The 27,186-nt window shown below is 43.3% G+C and overlaps 1 protein-coding gene across 2 annotated transcripts; it reads left to right on the top strand.

The window, feature by feature from the left end:
* Window positions 1-474: 474 nt before the first annotated feature.
* WIPI2 (WD repeat domain, phosphoinositide interacting 2) lies at window positions 475-26,664 on the top strand. Of its 2 annotated transcripts, none has more exons than XM_050317248.1 (12): window positions 475-719; window positions 9,339-9,421; window positions 13,799-13,968; window positions 14,719-14,815; window positions 15,403-15,500; window positions 15,940-16,032; window positions 16,831-16,901; window positions 17,576-17,683; window positions 18,435-18,599; window positions 19,655-19,762; window positions 20,849-20,946; window positions 21,839-26,664. In XM_050317248.1, the coding sequence occupies exons 1-12, from the start codon at window positions 646-648 to the stop codon at window positions 21,949-21,951; spliced, it is 1,278 nt and encodes a 425-aa protein (XP_050173205.1). In that variant the 5' UTR covers window positions 475-645; the 3' UTR covers window positions 21,952-26,664. The 2 variants fall into 2 exon arrangements, with proteins under 2 accessions (XP_050173205.1, XP_050173204.1); XM_050317247.1 differs by having other exon boundaries at window positions 20,849-20,979.
* Window positions 26,665-27,186: the final 522 nt, after the last annotated feature.

Below are 27,186 nucleotides of genomic sequence, written 5' to 3'. Positions count from 1 at the left end.
GAATCGAACCCGGGCCTTCTGTATATCTAACCAATATTTCCCCGTTCTGTATGAACCCCATTACTGCTTGTTCTACGACTACACCTTTCCTGCAGCCTCTCCAGACACTGGAAGGTGCTATAACATCTCCCAACCCTTCTCTTCTCCACGCCCAATTTTTTTTTTTTTTTTCCCGAGGCCCCCCGCCCCGCACGCTCCTCATCCGCTGAGCCTCGGGGACACCCCGCGGCGCGAAGCGGGACTGCAGCGGCCCCGGCGGGCGGGGACTGAGGGGGGGTGTGGGTGTGACCCCCGTGGCGACCGCATCAGGGCGGTGGCGACCGCGGGCGGGCCGGGGACTAAACGGGGACAAACCCCCGGGGGGCGGGCTGCGGGTCACCCATCCGCGCTGCCGACCGCGGCGGGGCCCGCACAGCTTCGCGAGGCGGAGCGGCGCGCAGGCGCGGGGCGGGCGTACGGCGGCCGGGAGGGCGCACGCTCCGCCGCCCGCCGCGTAAACAAGGGCCCGGCGGGGATGCGGCGGGGCCGGCGCGGCCGCGGGTGAGCGGCTCGGCCTTCCCGGGGGGGCTCTCGCTTCGTCCTTCCCCCCTTCCCTCCTCCTCCTCCCCCGCAGGACGGGGGGCGGCGAGGGCCGTCCAGCCCGCCATGAACTTGGCCGGGCAGAGCGGCGACGCCGGCAGCGGCCATCTGCTGTTCGCCAACTTCAACCAGGACAACACGTAAGGGGGGGGACATGAGGGAGGGGGCTCGGGTTGGGGAGGGGCAGCGTGAGGGGGGCCCTGGGGAGGGTCTGGGCGCGGTGGGGTCTCCCTCCTGGGCCGCTCCTTTCCTGGGGGTTCGGGCCTGCAGCGGGGCCGGGTCCCCCCAGGCGTGGGGAGGGCGGTGGGAGCAGCCTCCCTTGTGCCCCGAGGGTGCGGGGACAGGACGTCCCCGCACCCCTCGGGGCACAGGGGGGGCTGCAGAGTGTTGTTGCCTCCTCGCCCGCTGTCCCGTTGGGAAAGGGAGTGGAAGGAGGGCTCCTGCTGCTCCTGGGTGATGTGGCTTCGCGCCAGGCCCTCCTGAGACCTGGGCGAGTTCTTGATGAAGCGTGAAGGCTTCATCCTCCTCCTCGCACCGATCTGCTTTATCCAGCTGTGTCGTTTTCACCCTGCTGCGTTGGAAGCAGCGTGCCTGAGTGTTGAAGGTGCTTTCATGAGCCTCGTGCTGCTTTTGGTTTCGATTTTGGAAAAAAAGAGGCCTTCCTCTGGTCCTTGAGATTGCACTTATTTGGGTTTCAGGTGGTTCGAGCTGCACGTCTTGCAAACTACTTAATCGTGGCAGCATGTTTAGATTAATTAGTGCCTATTAGTTTTTATGTGGGGTATTAAAAAGCGGTATCTTTAATTTAAGAACCCCCTGTTCGTTGGGTTGGGAGCACTAAAGATCATTTGAAGAAGGATTTGACTGACTGAAATACCTGAGAGATGAAGCTGGGAGGGGGGGGTTAATAACCGAAAGAACTTGTGCTCGAGAAAGGAGGAGTTTTGATTTAGGAAGTGAGTAAGAGGAAATGATCTCAGGTTGGCATCACAGAGCGTGATCCACGTGTGTGGTGGTGGAGGGTTTTTCTTTTAACAACTTGTTCTCTTCATGAGCAAAAATACCCTGTCGAGGGAGGGCTGTGACTGTCCCCTGCAATGTCCTGTAGCATATGGGAATTGTGAAGGTGAGGAGGTTATTTCTGGTGACTGCCAGGATTTGGGAGGGTCACATCACAGCAGAAGACACTCTGTTTGCTTTTGTAGGTTTTGTTGGGGGTGAAGAGATGAGCCAGTGGAGCTGGATAGACTTGAGACAAGAGGCTTTAGGAGTAGATAACTCCTGGTAAATGATGGGGGGGAAGCAGTAGCCTTCTGTGTGTTTGTAAGTAAATCATTATCCATGTATTGATTCGAGCCAAAGGCTTTTGCAACTCCTTTTCACACTTTTTCACTGAGCACCGTACAGAGCTTACTCTGTCCTTGTGCATATAAAACATGCCCAGGTTTTGCTCAGATACCATTCATTTTTTACCTGTTACTGGAAAAGAAAGAGACAAGTCATCATTTGCCACCTCTTTCTTTAGCAGTTTATGAGGGCATTATGTAAGTTTTTGAAGTTCAGCTGTGCTGTCCCACAGGGAGGTCCCAAAGTGGTAGTATTTCTCCTTAAAGCACCTGCCCATTTTCAGTTGCATCTTAGCTTTGTGGAGAGCTGTGTGTGCTTAAAGAGCACTGAGTTGTGACCAAAAAAACCTACTTATTTTGAACTAGAGCTGCAGGCTTGACTTGAGAACAAACCAAAACAGAAGCAAAAGGAAACAAAGGCAACAAACTTATCTAAGTTTTCTTTGGCTTGTACACCATTACATCTTTCTTCAAGGAAGAGTAAAGCTGATTCCTTTTTAGCTTTGAGTTTATGGGGAGAAAAAAGGGACAACTGGCTAATGATTTCTTTCCTCAACTGTGTGCTGCTGGACTACTTTTCCCATTTCATTTTCATAAATAAGGAAAAAGTGTTTTTCAATTTCTGTGTTACAGCTGATTTATTTTTTTATTCAGCATTCTAATGTCCACTGTGAGAATAAATTACTTTTTAAAAAAAAATATTATTTGTATATAAATCACCTTGAGGTTAGCTGATGAGGATTTTGGTGCTGCATCTTTTATGTGATCCAGGCCTGGCCCATAGATCTTTGCAATCCCAAGTCTTGGGCTGTTGGATCTTTTGTGTCACTTTGGAATATTTGTGCATTTCAGGTAATCATTACAGAAAAGACAGAAATATGAACAGGCTCCTGTTATTTTATTTTTTTTTTTTGTCTCAAAATTCTGAGGATAATTTAGAAGGCCACTTACTTTGAGACAAATGAAGTGGTTGATGATGTGGAATAATCCCTTACTAATAGTGTCTCAAATAAATGTCTCCAAGAAAAGTAGTAAGTATAAAACAAGTTTTGCAGAGCCTCTTAGTGAAACACTTGTCTGATGTGGTAAGTGGCCCAAATAACCAAGTTGCACTGAAGTTCCTAAACTGAGTAGAATTTAGTGGTTGTGTGCATTCTTTACACTGAAGTTTATTTGATTTTTTTTTTTCTCTCCTCATGATCTCTCCTAGTTTCATGTTTGAATAGAGAAACAAGAAGCCAGCTCTCTGGGTTTATAGTGCCCTATTCTGTATATCTAGGAGATGACAGTTCACCAGGTGAGAAGAGCTGAAAAGAACCTCTTAGGAGTGACTTACACTTTGCCCTGCCAGGCCTCAGAAAGCTCACCTGTTTCAACTTTTACAGGTAACTGGAGCCCTTCTCCAGACAGGCAAGGTAAACAAATGCATATTCTTTCAGGCAGTATATGAAAGACAAGCTTTGTTTATGTCTGCCCAGTCAGTAGAGCTACATCATGCTTAAAGGTGCTTCAGTAATTAGAAAAATTGCTGACAGACAGAACTGGAAAATAAATGACATGGGCACGTTGTTATTGCATTTAAAGCTTTTACCTTCACCTTAACAAGGTGCCAGTTCCACTCAGGCTTAAGTGTGTCTTGCTTACCTACACAGCAGAGCCAGTGGCCTGGTGTTAGGAAAAGATGGTGCTTGTTACTGGTAAAAATAAGGATCAGGCCAATTTTCCTTGGTTTTATGAAGAGTTGGTGATGAGTTACCCTCTCCTGTAGGAAGATGAGCTTCATGGTGGCTCCTAATCTTGGGAAATGGGGTTGCTGGTAGTCAGAAGAATGTTGTCACCATAAAAATTGCTGTTGGTTTTCCCAGTTGTTGCAGTCCCTGGTGACTGGAGCAGATCTCCTCTGTCCTGCTCTCAGTTGCTTGTTTCTCTCAGACTTAACTTTTTCGAAAGGCTCGTTCACAGATGCTGTAAGTGGTGACATTGTCTCTTGGAACAGTATCTACGTTACTGCAAGTGTTGTCTTGCCTGTTTATTCCACATTGCCCCAAGCTTTATTTACATGAGAGTTTTGAATTATTGGCTGGGACTGGAACTCTGCCTGAGAACACTCCACCTATAAAGCAGCAGAAGCGGTTGGTTTGTGGCTTCTCTTTGATATGATGTTTTCATTAAGTAAAAACACAGAAAGGGGTATTTTCAGAAGATGTTGGTGTGCTTGTTTTGGACCTGGCCCTTTTCCCCAGTGAATCAATCATTGCACAACTCAGCATGACTGGCATTCCCTGATTGAGAGGCACAAGCTCCAGCTTCCAGATCAAAGTGGAGTAACCCGTCAGGATTCGGGTGTCCCAGCCAAACCATTCAGGGGAAGCTTGTGGGTGATCTCAGTGCTGGGTAGGTTTCAGCAGCTGGAAATCTTTAACAATGGATGCTTGGGAAGAAAAACCTGAGTGCTCTTTGTATTACTTCTGGGAGAACTACTAAAACTGAGCACAGATACATTTATGAAAAATTAAACACCTCGCAAACTCACAGAAGTTTTACAACGCATGAGGGAAATGCTAATGGGTTAGAAGTTTGTAACTTTTTAAGCTAAGGATAACTTCAAGACCTCACCTTGCATGTATCTATATAAGAGGTAAAACTTTCAGTCTTTAAATTGTTACGCAGATATTGCCAGAGAAGTACCTTTGGAAGTACTTAAAAATGGTATTTGGATTCAATTTACAAACACACACACCCATTCCCCCCAAAAGCACCAACCAACAACCACCCCAAAGAACCTGCTTGTGAAATAATGCAAGTGGACAAACTGTAGAGAAGTTTTAGTCACCTTTTTTTTTTTTAAATAAGGAATTGTGTGGCAGCCTTTGGAAAAAAAGTAGTCACTGCAGTTTTGAAAACAAAGTCCTGATGAAAGGCAAAAGAAACCCTTGTTTGGACTTCTAAGGAAAACACTGGTGTGTGCCTTAATTTTCAAGGACTTCTTCAGACTCTGCCTTCATTTGTGTGTGGAGTTACACATGACAAATATCGGTCCAAATATTAATCCTGCCCTTTATTTCCCAAATAAATCAGTTTCATTCTACATTTTGGGCAAATGCTGATAGCTCCAAATATGTCCAGCCTGCTTGGTGCAGCAGAAGCTGTATTCAAATTCCCTCGCCCTGCGGTGTTTGGATCTCTGTAGTGAACTGCTTGTGGTGGGAGGAACAAGGGTTAGGTGCTGAGCATTCACTCCTCTGCCTTTGTCTCTCCTAGGTTCAGGTGTCCTTCACCCGTGATCCCTGAGGACAGGAGAGCTCTGTGTTCCAAGGAGGCTTTAAAGCTAAACACACACCCCAAAAAAACCCAGGAAGGCAAGAGCGGTCACGTAGCTGCCACGCTCAGGCAGGATAGCTGAGAGAGACAACCGTAGGTTGTGTTCCTTGCTGTGGTGGCAGTGGGCACAGCAGCTCAGGGGGGGTGGCCAGAGGAGCTGCTCCTCAGCTCCTCACCATTTGGATGGGGATTTGGCCCAAGAGGAGAGAGATTTTCTTGGGTTGTGGCCTCTCTGTTGTCCCAGCCTGACGCTGCGTGTTAAGGGCTGAGCAGGCGTGGTCTCCTGTTGCTGTAACAGATTTTAAGTTTTGGGCTTTCTTTTAATATAAAAATAGTAGGAAAATCTGTGGGTTGTCAGAGCGTGGCTGACAAAAACATTGAATGTGTGAATTTCTCTATCTCGCTTTTGCCCAAAATAATGACCTTTAATATTAAGACACATCCATAAGATGCTGCAGCTTTGGTTTCAGCAGGCAGTTGGGAGAGGTGAAAGTACATTTCCTTAGTAATTCCTTAGCAATTCTTATGTCATTTCACTGATTTTTCTTTTATTGTGTTCCCCCTCTTCATCATAAGCCTTTGTTCACGAAATGTTTTGTCTGTGGAAATTTGCATTGGTTTTGAAATGAGGTGGAACATTAGTATAATGAGACTGTATCATAATGAAAGTAGGTTTAATTAGCCAGTTATTTAAAACAGTAATGACTTCTGGAGTCATGTTTATGCTGCAGCTGCAATTGATTTTAATCTTTGAGAGAGCTGCCCTTAGTAGGATCTTCCTGATTAATGTAGAATATTTCTGATTAATAGTTAAGGTCCTCTGCAATATGGAAAGGGAAAAACTGGTTTTCTTCCTTCTGTATGTATATTAAAGAAGCAAAAGAAAACCTGTAGCATTCTAACCCATCTGAAAAAACTTGCTTCTAAAGAGCCAGGGAGATTGAAGCAGCTGATATTCCACTTTAGGTGAGTGCACTTAGAGTGGATGTCAGCATCTTCAGATGAGTGTGTGAAATATCTCACAGCACTGTTCTCTTGTGAGGCTAGTTTTAATTATTTATGACAGTCACTCTTGAAAATACTATCAAGATTTATGTAGGCTTGGATCAGACTGCAGCATTATCTCTGGAAAAAAGTGGGTAAACACAGTTCCATAAATCATGGCTGTATTGATAATTTTGTACTGAAGAGACAACCTTGATGATGAAATAGCTCAAAGTCTGCAGTCTTAGGTGTGTAATAGGGGCTACACATAGTAGAGCTAAGAAAACCCACATGTGTGCAGCATAATATTAGAAGGAAAAAAAAGGCAATTTTGGGGAATATTTATTTTCAATTTCAGGCTCATCAGCCTTTGAAAATCGGTGATAATAAAGCGTAACACCCACATTGTAAAAGGAGCTTCTGATAACTACAGCAGCTTCTTGCTGGCCACTGTTTGTCTGAGCAAGAGCTGGATGGCTTATTGATCATATTTCTTCCCCAGATGGTTGCACATTTTTTGGGGGGTGAGGTAATTCTGGCTGGATGCTTGTTTTGTGGATTTGGCCATTGAGATGGTTATCGGGTGTCTTAAGGGCTTAAGTGTAATATCAGTGTGGGGGAAGATGGGAGATTTAAATCGTTATGATTATGCTGGTATAACTCAGACTAGTGGGTTCTTGTTACATATAAAAAGCCTTTTTCCAGTAGTTTCATAAGAAGTAATTTGAGAGTACATTAAAAAAACCACCCCAACGAAACAAACCCTCCAAAAGCAGGAATGCTGTTCTAGAAGAAAAAGGGGTTATTTTGCAGGGGTTATAACGCTTGGATTCTGAAATGGGTTTAATTACGCTGACTTGAACTGTAAACAAATGATTTGCGGCTCCATCACCTCGATCCTGATAGAAATAACAAAAAGCAGTTGCCGTGGATGGAAAGGTCTGCCCTGTGCTTCTTCATTTTGGCTTCTACTGATGATGATTTTTATCACATTTTATCTCATTTTTGCCATTGTGGCTCATTTAAATGAGGTATAGGCAGTTGTAGGACTAGAAAAATGGGCTTCCTCGCTGGTTTCAGTGATACTGTCAGCAAAACAGTGATTCAGCAATATTCTGTGTCTGAAGCTGTAAGGACAATGCAGGAATACAGTTCTGCCTGGTAATACACTCACAAATAGCTGCTGTGGGGAATTCTCCGGGAAGAAATCATCCCGTGTCTTTTGTGGATCGTTTAGGTTGCAAGGAGTCTTGTGACTCCCATTTATTTTTAACTCAGTGGAGTGCTTGTTTACCTTACCAAAGTGACAGTTTTAATGTCGTTCTTTGTTAAACTTTCTTCTGAGGGAAGCCATAAAAGAGCTAAGAGAAGCTGATTCATTGCTTTTGTTTTACCAAATTAAGAGTTTCACGTGTTCGTTTTTTTTCACAGAATGTGGGTTTTTCATTGAGTTGTACAAAAGTGGTTGAGCAAAAACACTTCAGTGTTTCTGGCCTCTAATCAGATAGAGTGTGCTGAAGATACTGACTTTGTTTGGAGTAAAATTAAATTCTGTATTTCTGAGGTGACTTAGAGGAGCAGCAACAAAATTTTGTTTTATGGTTGCTCTCTATCTCTAAGCCTAATGCGCTTTTTTAATATCTTGGTTATTGAATCTGGGGACTTCTGCCTGCCTGCCTGATGCATATTTTAATTTGAAAGCTTAAACCTTCTCAAATATAATTTCTTAACCAGATTGTGCCAGTTGTATTTTTTTTTTCCCTAGCAGAGAAGGTCATACCATCATACAGAATTTGATTTTATAGCTTGAGATCTTAATTTCAGAGGGTAAGCCACTCGAGGAACAATTTTTAATCTTCTGGATATGTTGAAGTTTAAGAAGGGCTCACTTTGGAGCCATGAGTGGAAAATACAGGGAGAACATGAAATCTAGGAATCTGCATTGTATTCCAAAGGCAGAATTAATTGTTAGTGCATCTGAATTGTTGAGAATCATCTTGCTGAGCTCAGAAGGGCGTTTTTGGCAGGCTGACTGGCAGGGTTGGCTCTGAGCCTTGTATCGAATGACTTGCCACAATTGGGCACATTGAAATGTGTTTTATCGGAATTTAATTAGTTTTTTTCTCTGCATGTCCTGGCAGTAAGAAATGTGTGAACTATAAGCATACTGATGCACTTCTGTACGGCTCTTATTGGCTCTTAATTTTCTTAATCTGTGGCATAAAATCATCCTCCACATGGAGTGGGGGGAAACAAGAATGAGCTGTTGTCTGCTGCCTTGGTGTGTAAAGACCTGCAAGACAAGCTAAAGGTTTTTCTTGCTTAAAATTTAAGACCTGTCTTTGACTCTAACTGGAAAAGCAATTAACTGGTCTGTGAGCTAAGTGTGAAAATTGAGTAATGGAGGAAAGAAGGGTTTGTAGTCAGTTTTTTGGTGTTCTGCTATTGTTCAAATCTGTTTAACATCAGTGACCAGCATTTTTAAGAGGGTGCCTCTGATCAAAGATTCGGTGGGAGCATTTGTAAGAGTGAGACCGAACAATTGAGGTGCTAGAACATCATCACATACAGCCAGGGAAAATTAGAGTTGGCAGCCTGTAATTACTTTTTTTTTTTTTAAATATAAAAACTCTTTTGGGATGGTCGGGGACGGTTACACCGTAAAGAACAAAAAATCCCCAGACGGCCCAGTTTGAAAGGTCTCGGAGGTCACCTCTAATGATGAGGCAATGATGTAATTGGTTTGCATTACATTATTCAAGTCATCATCTTTCCTCCACGCTAAGGCTTTTAGGCTGTGTGGAGAAACCACCGGTGAGAATTGGGCAGTCGGCTCACATCGGGCTGTGACCTCTGCTTTCATTAAAATGTGGAGCAGAATCCCACACCTGAATTCTGTAGTTCTGAATTTCTGTAATTCTGAAGCTGTTTGGGCCTTTTCAGAGTTGAGGACCGCTGTCTGTGTCTGTCATGGCTTCTTTGGAAAAGCTTTTTATCGTTTTTCTTACCGAGCTAACCCAGCTGGAGGTTAGAACAGGGTAAGAATCTGTCCAAGGGTAATCACAGCTGATGTAGTTTGTGTTTCTGACTGGCTTGTTTCTTTTGCAGATCCCTTGCAGTTGGCAGTAAATCAGGCTACAAATTCTTCTCTCTTTCTTCTGTGGACAAATTAGAGCAGATCTATGAATGCAGTGAGTATCTCCTCTTTTTCTTCCTTTATTTTTTTAATCCCCTCAGTTGCGTTAATATGGGAAGAGTAAGACATGTTTCATTTTTTCACAGATTGTTTGAAACTGATGTAAGAGGAACCTTAAGTGTAAATATCAAACAAATACAAAACAATTGATGCTGGCAGGGTAAAACTGTTTATTGGTGTTCTGTATTTAAATTTAGCTGGGATGTTGTGAAATTTGGTAGTGGCTGTGGGAACTCTGCTTTTTGAATCTTATGTCCATTAGCCAGATTATGTAGCAGCTGGGATAAAAATAATAATTTACTCCTGTGGGAGAGTGTGTCTTTGGGGTCTTTATACTGGCTGTTTGGGCAGGCAAGCACTGACATACCTTTGTCAAATAAGAAAACAAAACCTTAATTATAGAGATATATATATATTTTTTATCCTTATGTTTGCTGTTAGAAAAATACTTTTTAACATGATAGCTGTGGGTTTGCTCATAGAGAAGGGTGAATAATTCACATTGCTGAAACTTCTCAGTACTGGTCACAGTTGGGTAGGAAATGAGATGACATGGATGGAGGCCTGGGAGAGAAGCGGTATCCCTGGTTTTGCCAGCAGGTCGTAGACTTCCCTTTTTTGAGGTGCTAATAAGTAAACCATGAATGCTATGTGTGAGTATCCTCGCTTTCTTGTAAACTCCATGTGAGCAGGTGGTACCAATAACTATGATGTCAGCATTCATAGCGAGATCCCATGACAGAGTTGTCCTCAGACTCCATTCCCAAAGTGACCTGACCCTGTGGCATCCGAAGTTTGGAAATGGTGTGTGATTCAGATCACCTATTACTGCAACGACAGCCTGATTCTGTACACAGTCAATGAGAGAAGTAATTGGGAGGTTCAAATTAGGCACCTGTGGTCAGGTTAAGCTGTGCTGCAGCTACATCTTCCTATTTGAGTCATGGTCTGGTTTTACTGGTTAATAAGTGGCTTGAATTCCATTTTCTGCTGTTGACTTTAGGCACCTGACCTCTGTAGTATGTCAGGCACTTACAGTATCTGGCCTGATACCACCCCAGGAGACTCAGTGAAGATGACTCCTGTTACACAAGACACTGAATAAATACACTGAGAGGTCAACTGCACTTTGCAGGACTGCACCTTCTAGGTAGTCCTTGAAAGAAAAAGTACAGGTTGGGCAAAGTGCCTTGTTCAAAATCTTGCAATAAATTGATAAAGCAGCTGCAGTTGGAATTTAGACCTGCTGATTCCAGTCCTTGGACCGTTCTGGGATGTCTGTGCTGATGTTGTAAGTTTTCTGACTGCTAAGTCCATAAAAAGAGAGCACAGAGTGTAGTAACATTTAGTAGAATCATGGAATGGTTTGGTTTGGAAGGGACCTTAAAAATCATCCAGTCTCATCCCCTGCCACAGGCAGCGACACCTTCCACTATTCCAAGTTGCTCCAAGCCCCATCCAACCTGGCCTTGGACACTTCCAGGGATGGGGCAGCCACAGCTTCTCTGGGCAACCTGTGCCAGGGCCTGCCCACCCTCCCAGGCAAGAATTTCTTTCTTATATCTAAGCTAAATTTCCCCTCTTTCAATTTGAACCCATTATTCCTTGTCTATCGCAGGAAATGTGATACAGCAGATGTAAATGCTTTGGCCTGTATAAGCCAGCCAACCTTTGCTCAAAGCACATCTAAATATTTAGAGACCTTCATTTTTTTATATGAGTTAAATAATTTTCGGTCTTGGATTTGCAACCCATGCCTGTTAAAACTTGATATGGGGGTGGAGGGCTTCCTGTGTACTGGGTACCTCCTTTCCGAAAGGAAAGGTATCCTGAGGCCTCCCAGACACTGCCTTCTGCTTCCCAGTTTAGTTTTAAGTGGCTCTGAAGACTCCGTGTTGTTTTGAGTGAGCGCTGTTAAGGACTCCCCCCACCTCTCCTCTGGAAGATTGATCTGCCAGCTCTTGTGTAGGTGTTTAAACTAAACTACAGAATATGCCCCAGCTGTCTTGTGTTTGAGAGAACAACTGACAAGATGGAAGATTTGGCTGCTCCCGTCACTGACTTCTCCTGTGACTGCACAAATCTCCTGCCTCCCTGCGCAGTTGATCCCCCTGTAAAAACAAGCATCAGATTGAAGGGTGATTTAAGGCTTAATGAATCCTTCTAACATGCTTCATGTTCTTGGATTAAAAATGGAATAAAGGCACAGCTGATCATAATCTAGCTGGCTCTAACCAGCTCTTGTCTGTGATGCTACATGCTTGTGTTTATGAAACTAATCTTGTTATGTATTTGCTTGTTCTCCCCTCGCTGCTGGTACTTAATTTGTTTTGCAGTTCTTTTTGTTCTTACAGTGTTTTGAATCTGAGTTTCTGGCAAGGCTGGGTTGTGTAGCGTAAAGGAGATAATACTAATAGAAAAAAAAAATAAAAACACACAACCCTGTGAGTAACAGCATTGCTATAGGGCTTTAGTGCTGCTAAACATATGATTAATTCAGGTCAGCTGAACATAGGATGGGCAGGATAGCCTGGTACTCACTTGAGCATTGCTGTTGGGAAGCATAAATTACTTGGCAGCTGTGAAGAGATTTTATCTCTTCTTCCTGTTAGAGGAAGACAAAGGACCAGAGGTGCGTCCTGTATTTTTTAAGTGAATGTAATTAAAAGCCCATCACAGAGACTTTCTCTAAGAGTAACTATCTGTATTATAGTCTTTTTATGGTGAGACTGAAGGATTATCAATACCTTTGAAGCATTTTGCTTATTGAAAATGTTTTTCTTCTGTCTGACTGCTTAGTTTCTTGATAGTGCTGATAGTGCTCTTCCCTGTGTGCCTTCCCTGCTGCCCACCCTTCCCATCAGCGCAGCAGAGGACAGCACGTTTTCCAGCTGAATCTCTGATGCTGTTCCTCTTCTGAAATACCAGTTCTTGTGGCTGGGAGAGTGACAAATCCCAGAAGCTGTGTCTGAACACGGTTGTCCCTGAATGGGGAAAGAAGCTGTGCTTGTCTTGGGAGCAGGGAGCAGCCAGGCTGTGCTTTTGGGGTCTCTGTGTGCTGGTCTTCTGACTCTTGTAAAAGGATGTCATCGTTTTTGAAGGACTCCAGGCTCAGATGGAAAGCTGATATAACCCATCCTCTAAAATATTTGAGAGCCTTTTATGTAACTAGTCTGATTCAAGGAACACAGACCTCCACATTTCAAAGTCCCTGCGTGCATTTATTGAAGCAGATTTTTGTGTTTCTTTTTCATGTGTTTTGTGCCGTATTGAGAAAATGGAGAACAATTCCTTGAAAACAAAGTCATTACTAAAATGCATTATCCCCATTGCATGAGAAAATTGAATTTTCAAAGCCTCTGTGAGCTGTTTTGTCTTCTCTGGAAAAGTACCATATTAAATACGAGATGTAGATAAAAGTCAATTATGTCTCATAGAGTGCTGAAAATACACAGTATAAACCTGCTCCTTTTCCGTAAGGAGGCTGTTTCTCTCAAAGGAATGTAGAACATTAAATATTTTGTGTTCTTTTCCTTGAAATAACTGCCCAGAAAAAGCACTTTGAAAGCAGGCATACCACGCAGTGATGGCAGCATCGTATGCTGAGAATGCTGAACAGAACTTTTTTCGTGGAATTTCTGTCACTGGTGATGAGAACAGTGCAAGTTAATTATTTAATGTGTCTCTTGGCCGAAACAGAAGCCTTCAGAAACAAGCTCTTTCATTTGTTGTTTGTTTTTTGTTTGTTTTTTTTTCCTGGCAGTTTTATGGGTTTGAATGTGTTAACCATTGAGCTAAGTTTACAGCTTCTTTGAGTACAACAACCTTTCCTTCTTCGTGGAGAGGTGTGTGGGAATGCCAAGGTTTTTAGTAGTCAAAAACCCTTCATGCTTAGTATAGCTTTAAAAACAAAACCAAACCAAAAACAAACAAACAAACACAAACAAACAACAAAAAGAGGCCCAAAAATGACTTTCCTGGATTTCTATAGAGATAAAAGAAGGTTGTAACATTCTGTCCTTTGACAGTTTACAATTTTTTGTATCTTTGGGATTTGTCTCTGTTGGATTCTGGGCGGGGGAGTAGGTGCTCTGTTGTGAAGTGTAAACTTGTGTGACACCTCAGGCTGGGGGGAGGAAATCTTTGCAAATCAGCACTGACTGTGTCCATATTCTTCTTTAAAACCCTGCCCTGCGTCCCACCTTGACTCTGAGCCGCTGTGGCAGAACCTGTGTGCTGTTAGACTGTATTTTTACACAGACTTACCCTCCGATCCTGTGATTTTCTTAGACAGTATTTCCTGTTGCTGTGCATCATTCTTCCTCCCTGAAATGTCCCTCTGTGTTTTTCCCTCGTTCCTGTGATCCCTCAGCTGACACAGAAGACGTGTGCATCGTGGAGAGGCTCTTCTCCAGCAGCCTGGTGGCCATAGTCAGCCTTAAAGCTCCACGCAAGCTGAAAGTCTGTCACTTTAAGAAGGGGACAGAGATTTGCAACTACAGTTACTCCAACACCATCTTGGCTGTCAAACTCAACAGACAGGTGAGTAGTGATTTTTGCCTGGGTGGAAACCTGGGAAAGGGGTTGTGGATCTTATTCTGGCACTTGGTGTGGTGTCTCTTCCTTTGGTGACAGAATTGCCATTTGAAATGGACTTGTAGTTTTCCAGCTGTTGCTTCTATGGGGCATCTCAGTACTCCTATTTAATTAAGTATTTTTGGTTCTGTGTTTATGTATTTACTTAGGAAAATGCCCTAAGTAAGCTGGGCATACTTTGAGTGGGAGGTTGGGCTAGAGACCTCCTAAAGTCTCTCCCAGTGTGAATCATCCTGTAATCCCTAATGTGAAAATATGTGAGACTGACAGTTTCTGTTCAAGCCTGAACATAGTTATCTGCTAACTTCTTATGTTTTTAAACAGTACTTGCTAAATTCTTTAAAAAAAAAAAAAAGAATTTAAAAGTATCACTGAACTGGTGAAATTGTTAAGTAAAGCACCTGGAAATGTAGTTTGCTGTGTGACTAAATCATCAGTACGCTCTTCAGCAAATACAGATTTCTCTGTCTTCAGCCAGTTCATTCAAAGTAGAGGAGTAATGCATCTGAGGCAGAAAAATTTTCTTGATGTCTGTCCTTGCCCCCAAAAAGTGAGTGTGGGAGGATGGGATTCCTGTTTTAAAATCACGAGGGAAACAGTGGCTAATTTGATTTCTGAGGTAGTGTTAAACAAGTAACATCTTGTTAGTCATCCAGATGATGTCAGCATTTTGTCCTTTTTTTCCCCCTTTTCCAGAGGCTGATAGTATGTCTGGAAGAGTCTCTTTATATACACAACATACGAGACATGAAGGTATTACATACAATCAGGGAGACACCTCCCAATCCTGCAGGTATGTTGGTAGAACCCAGCACAACTTAAAAGTGCTGTCAGTGTATGATGTTCCCCACAGGGAACTGTGTTGTTGTTAATTCCACTTTCAAATAAAAGCAACAATTAAAACACATGAGTGTTGTCTTAAAGCCTACGTGTTTGATCCAGGAGAGGTTCTTTTTGAGAACAAATAGCAGACTCTGCCTTAAACTGCATCTTCCCAGCAATTTGGTCTCCTGCAGTGGATGTGTTGAAATGTTAGAAAGAAGTACTAGAGATAAAAACTGGATTTTGACAGCACTTGGTGTAGTTAAAGGCTTTGTCAGGTTAATGCTTTAGGAATCATGGCAGACGTGGGAAATTCTACTGTTTAATCAGTTATTTTAGCTCTGTTGGTATTCTTCCCTTTCTATTTTATATTAAATTTTAACTTATGCTAAATAGTTGAATATGTTGCAGGTTGACTCTGAGATTACTTGTCCTTGTTGTGTTTCTGTTGATAATTTGAGTTATCTTTGTGACACTCAAACACAGAATCAGAAGGTTTTGCTGCTTAAATCTTGGAATTTGCCTCTTCCTAATTCTGTTTCTCTGCATCCCTTCTAGGGTTGTGTGCTTTATCAATAAACAATGATAATTGCTACCTGGCCTACCCAGGGAGTGCAACTATTGGAGAAGTACAAGTCTTTGACACCATCAACCTGGTAAGGATCTTTGAATGCTGTTTCCATTTCTAAAGATGCAGGTTTTGGAAATTCCTCTCAGAGCAAATTAAGTAATTACTGGACAATTAGGTTCCTGTGCATCAGGCTGCAGTATCTCTTACAGCCAGGCTTCTCAGAACGTCAGCAAGGAAGATACAGGTGCTGATATTAGATTTAATGAGTAGAATTGGGCAAATGGGTGGAATAAAGTAAAGTGATTTCTGTTTGAATTGTCTTCCTGCTGCTTGTACTCTCTATGCACGTGCTTCAGTGATAATTTTATGTACTTAGCAGTTATTGATACAAATACTGAAGCTGTTGTCTATAAACTAAGACCCATATTTGCCTTGAATGTGCTTAAATATGCAGTCTTAAACTGCACATGTGTAGCCTTTTAACGTGTACTGTGCTAAGGTTCTATTTTATTGATTCACTGCAGAGAGCTGCTAATATGATTCCAGCTCATGATAGTCCCTTGGCTGCTTTGGCATTTGATGCAAGTGGTACTAAACTTGCCACTGCCTCAGAAAAGGTAAGAGGGCTTTTGATTGACTTGCCAACAGTGATAAAAATCAAATCTGTCTCTAAGCATTTTAAGGAAGTTTAAATGTGCACAGTTCCATGTGCAAGTGCCAAAAAAAGAAGGCTTAGCTACAATGGGAAATCTAAGTTAAGAGCTGTTAATGACATTTGACACAATTTCCATGCTGTGAAATATGGGATAATAAGGTTATTTAAATTAAACATTTTAATCTGGCTGTAATTAGGGCAATCCTAGAAGTCTTTCTGCCTTTAATGCAGGAGACTTATTAGAAATTAGCTGTCTTGTTTTGATGCTGTCTTCCTAATGAAAACAAGACAGTTAAAGTCAGCATAGAGAGAAGTGCCTTGCTAGTCTTTGGCATGTGATGACAAATCGTTCGTGTAAAATGTATAAATTAGAGAGTCTGAAGCCTCTGCTCTTTGAGTAATAAGCTGAGACTGTAAAGGTGTGACTGATTGCATCTGATAAAGGCACAAAGACATCCGAGTGACTGCACTCTGGTGCTTGTCTGGTGTGGTCGTTTGCATGATCAAATATGATAAGAAGGGCTGGTTTTGATGCACAGCTTGTTCTCTACATTAGTAGCTCCCACCTCTTGTTTCAGGACTCTTCAAACACATCCTACAAACAAGCTCCATAAATATTTCATGTAGTATCTGGGGTGCATCACGGCAATAAGTTAACAGCAAAGTGGTTCGCTGCTTCCAGTTGTACTCTGCTCACTAGAGCTAATACACAATGAATCAACTTGAAATGAAAAATAATTTATTTATTTTTTCTTTGCAGGGGACAGTAATAAGAGTGTTTTCCATTCCAGAGGGACAGAAACTCTTTGAATTCCGAAGGGGAGTGAAGAGGTAAAGTTCAACTGGGCTAATTACCTGAAGCTCATTCCTTATGGTTGAGTTCCAGTATGTTCTGCAATTGAGCTGGCATCCTGATTTTTTTGCCTCTTTTCATCTCCATTCATCCTTGCATTCTGTGCTTATAACAGTTTCAGCTTGAATGTCTTCCAATTTCATTCCTTTGGACTTGACTATACTGCAAATCAATCCTGTCAGAATTGTACTCCCTCTTGCCTTTTAAAAATTTATTGGTGAGGGAACCTGTTTAAAGTGGGTCACCTTTTGTAGGATATATTGTATTCTTGTGGCAATTGGAGGCAGCACATCTAATATTCTCACTCTAAGTCCTTCTAGTGCTGTGGTCATTAATAGCCATGGTGAAGTGGTACTGTGGTTTGTGGTAGTAGTAACTCTGTAGTTCTACTGTGCTTTATACAGAGGTAAGACTGAGCTCAGATTGTTACTAATTGATCTCCATATCTGGTATGCATCAGAGTTGAACATCATTAATTAATCTTGTGCTTGAGTAGCTTCAGGAAGGTATCAGAGAATTCACAATGCTTGTTATGGAAGTTTTGGGGTTTTTTTTAGTTTTTGCAAAGTAGTGGTGACTGAGGAATCTGCTGATTCAAACCAAATATTTTGGCTTCATTGTTTTTCTTCTCTTTGTTTTCCCCACCCCCCAGGTGTGTGAGCATCTGTTCGTTGGCCTTCAGCATGGATGGCATGTTTCTGTCTGCATCCAGTAACACGGAGACAGTGCATATCTTCAAACTTGAGACTGTGAAAGAAAAGTAGGTTTCAGATGTGCCTTAGATCTTGGAAGGAAAAGGCTTTAAAATTGATTATTCTCGACAGGATGAGTTCTCCAAAGTGTGGACAGACTCTTTTGAACACTTCTGTAAAGTAAAGGGCATAAGAAGTCACTTATGAATCAGCAACTGCAGCTGAGCTGTGTACTGTTCTCCCACTGAGCAGAAAAGGCGTTTCTGCCAAAGAGAACTTGGCCATCCTTGACAGGAATATGGAGCAGTTTTATCATTTTCAGTTACATTTGTCCTCTGACATCCGTATGAGAAGAACTATCTCATCGTTGCCTTCCAGCTGCATATGGGGCTTTAAAAGGCACCAACTTGTAAAATGTTCCTATTTATGATTTGAGAGGACAGTCTTATTGCATTTCTGTGGAAGTCATTGGAAACAATGATTTGCTTAGTGATAAACAGATTAATAAAATCTTGAAGCGTAGCACTTTCCACTGGATTCTGCTCTTGTATAATGAACGTTATGAAATGCAGTCTTCTATGCAGAAGCATCAGTTTACTATCAAACATGCTTAAATAACAGGCTGAGGGTATTGTAGGACACATTGTGCCCTGTAGCATAAATTAAGTGTGTTAAGAGTTCTCAAGGGTGTCAGTTATTTCTGAAGAGAAACAAATAGCTGCTTGATATCTTTTAAAAATAAAATGTTTCAAAGTGTTCACACGCTTTTCCCTCTAAGGTGAAGGCAAAGTCAAGTCACTTTTCTCTTCTGACTTGTAGACCTCAGGAAGAGCCTACGACCTGGACAGGTTACTTTGGAAAAGTGCTGATGGCCTCAACAAGCTACCTGCCCTCTCAAGTAACAGAGATGTTCAACCAGGGTAGAGCCTTTGCCACAGTCCGTCTGCCCTTCTGTGGGCACAAAAACATCTGTGCACTTGCCACGTGAGTACTGCAGAGGAACCTGCACCCCCCACCCTTGCTGGGTTTGGGCTCTGGAGAGGCTGACACTGTAAAACATAACCCCAGTCTGCAGTGGATCACCTGTAGTCACTGAAAAGCTTTTTCTAGTGTAAGAGCAACGTGTCAGAGCCAACACCTCGCAGTCCTGTGAGGGGAGGAGGAAAAGGCGTAATATTTGAGTGGGAATAGCCCAATTTCCAAGTGTTGTTTAAAGATGTCTTTTAATTTTGAAAGAAGAATGTTGAGAACAGACCCATGGGCTTTTATGGCCCTTGCTTCCATTAGTGCTATTGGGAGTGATACTGTGTGTTGTTAGCAAATTGCAAAATTGGGCAATCCAGCCTAACCATTAAAGAAGTCTTTGAAAGCAAGTTCATATAATTCTTGTCTCTAAAACAGCATAGCATTCATTAAAGTTAATTTTTAGGACTAAATCTAATCTTTTATGCTGTCTTCCTCAAAGGCAGGTCCCATTTGGCACAGCTACCAAAGCAATAAGCTGAGCAGTAGTAAACTTATTTTGTGGGGGTTTTTATAGTTTTTATGCTAAATTGACTTCATGTCTGTATTCTCAGTCCTCTGATCTCAAAGCACCCTTTAAGCAATAATTAAGCTTTGCAACATTTCAGAAATAAGTAAATCCTTCCCGTTAGAATATTTGTCTTTGGAGTTGCACAAGGCTTGATAACAGGATAGTAACTTCTGAATCTGTTTTAATGAGTTACAAATAATTGCTTGATTCCTGTGGCATCCTGTTAGCCCCAAAATGTGGTTGTGCCATAATTTTTTAATACACAGGTCTTTCCTGGGTGCTCTAACTGTTAACAGCATTCCCTGTCTAGGAGCAGAAGTGTGGAAAATAATGCCTTAAAAGCCGTAGAATCATTTAGGTTGGAAAAAAAACCTCTGAGGTTGAGTCCAACCACTAAATCATGGAAAGGGAGGAGAGTGTGCTTTCTTCTGTTCTAATAATAATCTGTTATTTAGTAGTCTGTTATTTATCTGTTCTTATTAATCTCTCCCTTAAACCTGTGTAGAATCCAGAAGATCCCTCGTTTGTTGGTGGGAGCTGCCGATGGATATCTCTACATGTACAACCTGGACCCCCAGGAAGGAGGCGAGTGCACACTAATGAAGCAGCACAAGTAAGTCCACATTAACTGAGGATTGTTGTATTTCTTTTCCTCTCAAAATACAGTTTGTTCTCAGACTTTTCCAGAACAGAACTGAGTTTAACTTAGCTCATTTCTTTAAACTAATCTTCTTCCAGGCCTCTGACATGAATGAGTAACTTCAGAATCCCCCTGAGCCTTCCTTTCAAGTATCCACTACACTAAGCTCCGCTTTACCATCAGAAACTTAACACTGTCTGAGTGCAGGGAGGGATCAATCGCTGTTTGCTCTGTGATCCTCTTTCCTCTTGGCAGTTTGAGTTGAGTTACTTAAACAAGAACTTGAAACGACTGACACCACCCTCTTCATCAATAAATGAAGTGGTTACAAACATGAGAAAGAGATGTTGCTCTGACTTCATAGAGGGGAATCTGGCTTATGAAATTATCCATATTCTCTCCCTCCTTACTAAAATTCCTTGCATATAGGCCAGTCAGCTAATGTTCTGTAGCAGTACTGTAGAACACTGTGACAATGCACTGTGTTTTTCAATAAGGAAAAGCCAGGGTAATATAGTCAAATTACTTGATCAATCATAGAATTAAAGGCAGTAACTCATGATGATAATTGAGGTTTGCAGCTTTGGTCAGTCTATTGTAATAATGGTCAAAAATCATACATTTACCTGAACACTTTAAGGCATGACCTCTGCTTTCACTTACAGGTGAAGTGAAGCCTCGTAGAGGGAAGCCTTTATCAAATTCTTAATCTCTGAAATGTTCTAATACTTTTCTAGAGGATTTTGTAATATCTGTGTATGAAGCAACCACTTCTGTGGTGGACAGAGCTCAAGACAATCTATACTACTGCTGATTGGAATGGAGCTTTTTTTAATCACACACTCTTGTTTAGATCCTGATGCCGTGTCAAGAGGCGTTGATGAGTCTTTAGAGTTAAATACGAAGTGTTGTCAGGTCGCCTTCTTACCAGTTCCTCCTATTCCATTTCTGTATGTTATTCTCATCCATCTGATGAGATATTTTCCTGTAGCTGCCAGCTGAAGCTGCACTGTGCCCGGGTGGGGTCAGCTCTCCAGGTAACCTCTGTGTGCTCGGCAGGCTCGACGGCAGCATGGAGCCGGCCAACGAAATCCTCGAGTCTGCATCCCACGACCGGCCCTTGGTAGCGCAGACGTACAGTGCCGCTGTGACTAAAGGTACATATGTGCCTTCCTCACCCACAAGGCATGGTAAGGAGAAGGCTGGGAATGGGGCAGAGAGCACCTCTGCGTGTCGCTTCGTTCTAGATGGCTGCGTGAGCTGGTCCACGGCAGCACGGAGCTGTGCGTGACTGCGTGTGCGGTGTGGAGCATTGGTGAGCAGTAGGAGAAGAAACCCTCGTGGTGTGCAGTAGCCTTCTGTAGATGGATCGCTTGTCTTTGCTGCTTTCCGGGTAGAATTTCGTCTTGAGTTGTGGTTGATTACCGTAGTGATAGTTTTAGTACTTGCCAGATGGTTCTTGAGACGCCCTAACCAGTTATTCTGTACAGTTCTGCACCCAGACCTTGTGCAAAGTATCTGAATTATAGCCTCCCTCCCTTTTTTTTTTTAATCTTTTTTTTTTTTTTTTTTTATGTTTTTTAGCAAGGTTGATAAGTGGTGCAATTGTTCCTTTATGGGAACAGTGACCTTTTAGCCTGATTTGCTGCTCTGTTAAATCGAGAGGATGAGAACTTGTTTAATGCTGCAGCTCTCCAAGTTAGTGGAGCTTTTGCCAGCTCTGGCACTCAGGTTAGAGTCTCGCTGCAGAGGAAGGACAAGTCGGCACATATTGCATCTGTACTGCACCTGCAGCTGTAATGCATCTGTGGAGACTAAAAATCGTCAGCCTGCCCAAAGCACACACACAGAGGAGCTTAATTTTGATCATGAATTTTCCTTGGCTTGGAGAAACACAGTCATGAAACAGAGTCATGATAAAAGCAAACATAGGGTGGCAGTGAAACTATTTCAAGTAGCGCCTGGTACTTCAGCTCTGCTCATTCTCTCTGGATCCAAGCCTTAGTTTGTTGCTGCTGATTCCCCAACTCCTTGTTCCTTTCTCTCCAGCCTATACGGATGACCTGGGTGCTGTGGGTGGAGCTTGCCTGGAAGATGAAACCAGCTCACTTAGATTGGATGAAGACAGTGAGCATCCCCCCATGATCCTTCGGACAGACTAAACTTGGACCTGTGAACTCACTCCTGAAGCAGAGAACACTGGCTTGATGTTTCTTGAGGAACCTCGTGTTATGCTGCTATGAACTTTGACATGAGTTGGGAGAGAGGATGACAGACTCTTACAGTTTAAAGTCGTAGCTGTAGTTCTGATTCTATACCATTGGAAAAATATATGGTTTTCAATTCAGTGGCTTTTAATCTTGCTTATCTATTTTAGCTGTGTCTATCTTTTTTTTTTTTGTTGCCAAAACCTGCTGTCTGTGCAGCCCTCAGAGCCTACTAGCTTTGCATGCGTTCATGTGCCAAGCAAGCATAGGAGGGGGAGAGAGAGAGAGAAGCCACTTTATAACAAACTCGAGTTTGTATTTTTTTTATATATGTACATAATATTTAGCCTATATAAAGAAGGAGTAGAGAAGTGGTTCTGGAAGCTGAGACTAGTTCTGCACTGACAAAGGTCCAAATGGTTCCTGTGCATGGGCTTGCAGGCATACCTAGTGACTGACATGCAACCTTTCAGATGCAATGGCCTGTTTTTTTGGGGTTCTCCCTTCCCTTTCCTGGACCATTTTGTTAATTAAAATTCCTTCTGAATGTTGTGTATTTGTGGGACTGTTCTGTTTGTTGGGATGGAAAACTGGAAGTGTTTCCCTGCGTAAGGATATAGAATATGGAAAGTGCCTTTACAGGGAAGGAATTGCTGCAGGAAGAAAGCTAGAATGAGGGAATAAGTGTTAGAGAATCTTGTTTGTGCACCTTTAGTACTTGGGTGTCTGTAGTAGTGGCTGATAAGCTTGTGGGTTTTTTAGAGAAGAACTGGAATGCACTTTCTTTCTCTCCTGTACATTGTCCTATTTTCTTGGCAGAGTAGCAATAACCTTTTTTTATACTTTTTTTAAATTATCCAAAGCAAGGATTCTGTCAGGCTGGAGGGAAGTCCCTGTAGAGTTTGGCAGCCCCACTCTATAAACAGCCTTAAGGTTTTCTGCTGGAAGGCAAAGCTCTCAGTTCCTGCTTCTCCTCAGTCTGGGGCTGAGTGCACTGCTCTAACAGTGAAGGTTCGTGACTTTTTTTCAGGATACTGATGTAAATATAAATGATTTTGAAATATTAATTTTCTTCTGGGTTCTCTTCTGCTGGATAACAATACTTTTCTTTTTTGGTGGTTTCTTTTTTCCTCACTTTCCCCTCTCATCAGAGTACCTGCTGTGATACACTCAAGGACTGGTTGTCTCTTTGGCAATTAGGGAATAAATCCATAACTGCCCTGACCCTGGCTAGAGCTTTCCAAGGCTGAGCAGTGCTGCAGACTATTTTTGGGGTTGTAAATGTGCCTTCTCTTAAGTCTTGGATAACAGTTAGTGAGCAAGTGATTAGCGAAGTACTTGGTGAGTGTTACCTTCCTTTACCAAAACGAGCCTCCCTTGCCTTTTGTGTAGCAATGTAGGTTGATTCATTTCCCTCTAGTGACTGCTTGCAAAGAAGTAAAAATAAAAACAGACAAGGAAATTGTAGATCTTGAAAGGAGGACAGGGGCTGAGTGCTCCAGCTACACGTGATCTCCCTGCCCAACAGGCAGTGATGTGCTTTGAGGACTTGGTACCATTAATTCTTCTCTTGAGCAGTAGCAGGCGGTTTTGTCCCCAAAGCCTGTGTGGGCAGGGGGGCTTCCCCTGCCTCTAAAGTACAGAAGAAGGTGGTAGCCCCTGCCAGGAGACCTCTCTGTCAGTGAGGCTGCTGTCAGGCTGTGTAAGTGGAAGGGGTTTGTACACAACCGTGTGGGAGAGAAGGGATCAGGCTTGTTTACTCACTGAAACCCTGGACTGTCCTAAGCAGTTGGTTGGAGTGGCTTGTGGTGTCCCCTCCAGAACCCAGCACATTCACAGCAAACCCCTGAGTCATGCTGAAATCTTGCTTGGTCTCTTGACTGTAAGATCTGGCTGATAACTCAATTCCATGGTCTGGAGTAATTTATTTTCTTTCTTTTTTACTGCAAGTGCTCTCAGCTTTGCTGGGGAGCTCTGAGCTGCAGAGTAAAATACAAATCTCAAATGCAAGCTCAGTGAGCTCTGGCAAAGTGAACCACCCAGGAGCTGTCAGATGTCTGCTCATCCCAGACTAAAGCTGGTAACATTCCTGATAACATCCTTGGAGGCTTGGCCTACACTCCACAAGCACAGTTAGCAGTAAACATGCACCAGCAACACAGATCTGCTAAGCACACAAGTTTTACAACTCTAGAGTGTAACAAAGGCCATGTTTCATAGTCAGATACCCCCCTAAGTGTAATTACTGACCTTACTGCTAAAAATGGGTAAAATTTATTGTACGAATTTTACCCCCTTCTTACCTTTCACACCTTATTTTCCACAGGTGAGTTTGAGATCCCATGTTCACTGTGTTTGTGTCTTCCCTGTGTTCCTGCTCCTGAGCCACACACTGTGGAATTGCTGTGCCCTACTCGGTTCACTCCTCAGTAGAAGCTGGAAGCCAGTTAAAGTGTCTTGTTGTTGTTGTAACTGGGAGAATCTTTAGAGAGCAGAAGCATTAATATTCTGGGGTTAGTGACCAGCACAGAGCTAGTAGGGTGGAGCAGGTGGTTTCTGGTCCACACTGGCTGTGTTTTTAAGAGTGGTGGCAGTAGTTTGTCTTGAGTTCATTGCCTGAGGGTATAAACTTTTTCTCAGATAAAATATGACTAATGTAACTTCTCTGTGATGGCCTTAGGCCCTCAGAAACCACTCTGTTGTGGTGTGCTACCAAAGTTAAAAGCTTTTCAGGTTGGGGGTTCATCCCAGTGACACAAAGATGTATTTTTATTTTTATTTTCTTTAAGCATACCAGAAATACTGTTTGCAGCTGCATCCTCACCTGAGTACGGAGCATGTGATTGCACTGTCGTTCTCTGTGGATCAGGAGCTGTCTAAACATTTCTGTTCTGGTGGTCTCACAGCCCAGGGTAAGCCAAGAAGGCTCTAGCCCTGTGGTGTGGCCATGAGCTTCTAGTTTAGGATATGGGAATTGTGGCCCCTCTTGAGTTAGACTGACCTTCCTTGGAAGGACAGTGTTTGATCTGTATAGCCTGCCTTGAATCTCTTGATTCGAGCTGCACTTCTTGATTGCTTTTAACTCAGTGGAGGGTTGGGGCAGAGATAACTGAAGCAACCAAAGCTGGGGAGGGGGGAACACTGAAAAACTTGGAATCCTAAACTCAGGTCTTAACTTGCAGTGGGATCAGTTCCCAGTGAGTACCGTAGGGAAGGAGCTGTTTCTCTTGATGTGCAAATGGCAGTGAGTGCAGGTACTCAGCTGCTGTCTCGACATCTGCCTGTTTACTCTGTATTTCAAGTTCTGAGGCAGAAAGCTTTTATCTGCTCCGCTCTCTTCTTATGTCGCTGTTTGCAAAATACGACTGATAGATACAAATCTAGCAGTTAAAAGGCAGGGCCTGGCACAGGAGGAGGAGGAGGAAGTAGAAAGCATCAAGAGATTAGTAAAAGCTGTTTGTTCTGATGCCCTGTTCAACAAGGCATTGGCACGAGCGCTCCCTCTGGGATCAGGTGTGTGCTTGTACCTTGTTGCTTCAGGTCCTGCATGGCGAGTTTCTTTTTTAGAGGTGGTGGCTTTTTTAAGCCTGCCTGAATGCAAATAAATACCTGAGAAGACTTTTAATGCAGTGGCAGGTGTCTGCCCAGGGGAAGCTCCATCTGACCTGTGTGTAATAGTGGGAAGGGAGGAGTGAGCTGAGGAGCCACGGGCTGGGTGAGCAGGTTAGCTCAGAGCCCTGAGCAGAGCGCTCGTTGTTACGTCCCGTGCTGTGCTTTCTTGGCTCCAGCAATGGCATTAGCACCAAAGCAACACGCAGTAGGACAGTAGAATTTCTTTCCCTGTGGGTTGCTGAGCTGTTCAGTACCCCACTGGTGTGTGCAGATGCTCTGCTGCTGTTTGCAGAGCGGCAGGAGTCTTTGTCCAAAGCGTTGGTGGGGATTAATCACTGCAGAGGTTTGGGAAGTTTTTATTCTGTGCTCCAGCTGTCCTGGCTAACAGTCAACTTTAGTTAACCTGTTAACATCTGAGAGCAAGGCCTAGTGTCTTCTCCACACGTGCAGAGCAGGCCTTTCTCTTTCTGGAATCTGCTGCCCCGTGAAAGGCTTGCAATGAAGAAAGCATGGCTCTGACTGTAAATAAATCCTTTCAGATTCCAACTGTACAACCAAAGGAATTCAGCAAATTCCTATTTTTCTAATCATGACATGCCTTCGTCTTAATGCTCTTCCGACTGGCAAATCTCATCTCACACCGCTTTGAAAATAACGGGCAAGAAGTTTTATCCCTGGCTTGCAAGCGGCTGCCGCTGTGCTCGTTGCAGGTGTCAGTGCTGTGGCTTTGGCCGAGCAGCCGGACCTGCGCTGGCTCCCCTGCACGTGTCCGACCCTGGAGTGGGGAGTTCTTCCTCAACCTGTAGCTCTGGGTTTCTGTGGGGTGTTGACTCGGCCCTGTGTCTACCTGGACCTATTTGCTCTTGCATTTGCTCCCTTACGTGGAGAAAACCCCTGCATCCCGCAGTGCTCACTGACTGTTCGGTATCTGTGTCGATAAGTGGAAAAATCTGTCTTAACATTCCACCTCACCAAGTGTCTGGCTCTCACTGCTAGCCCGTTGCTCTTTGTAATTTTATAACTGCCTAAGAAATTAAATCTGTGTTGTGATAAGTATTCTGTGTCTTCTTCCTTTTGTTTGCTGCTTGGAGATGGGGCCGGATAAGATCAGGGTGAGGCTGTGTGGCCCAAACCAAAATACCAGCAGTAATAAGCCCTCAGTCCCACCTGTGCTTTGTAGCTGTTCTCCACAGGCACTGTCAGCTTGGGCTTTGCAGGGACTGGGAAAGGACTAGCTGAGTTTTTCCTGGCACATTTTGCTTGCAAATGTAATTTTCCCTCTTGTTCCTCCTTAAAGCTGCTCTTCCCAGGACTTAAATTCATGCATTTTTCTCCTGCTGCTCAGGTAAGCTTGATAACTGCCTTTATTCCTTTTTTTCGTGGGATGCATCTGAAGCAGTTCTTTCATACCCACCCTATGCTGTCGCTCCAAGCTTGTTGCTTCCCACCTTCAAGCCCTGGAGGAAGATTTGCATTGAGCCCGTGCGGATGGAAGAGGAGGCATCTCCTGCTTCTCTGTGCGTCCTTCCTTCTGCAGAGCAGCGACAAGTGCTTTGATCGGGAGGGACGAGGGGAGAA

Source organism: Myiozetetes cayanensis, unplaced genomic scaffold (genome assembly GCF_022539395.1).
Source record: "Myiozetetes cayanensis isolate MyiCay16 unplaced genomic scaffold, myiCay2020 scf20-37, whole genome shotgun sequence".
NCBI lineage: Eukaryota > Metazoa > Chordata > Aves > Passeriformes > Tyrannidae > Myiozetetes > Myiozetetes cayanensis.
The sequence above is the reverse complement of the archived record's forward strand: the minus strand, read 5'-3'. Positions and strand labels throughout refer to the sequence as shown.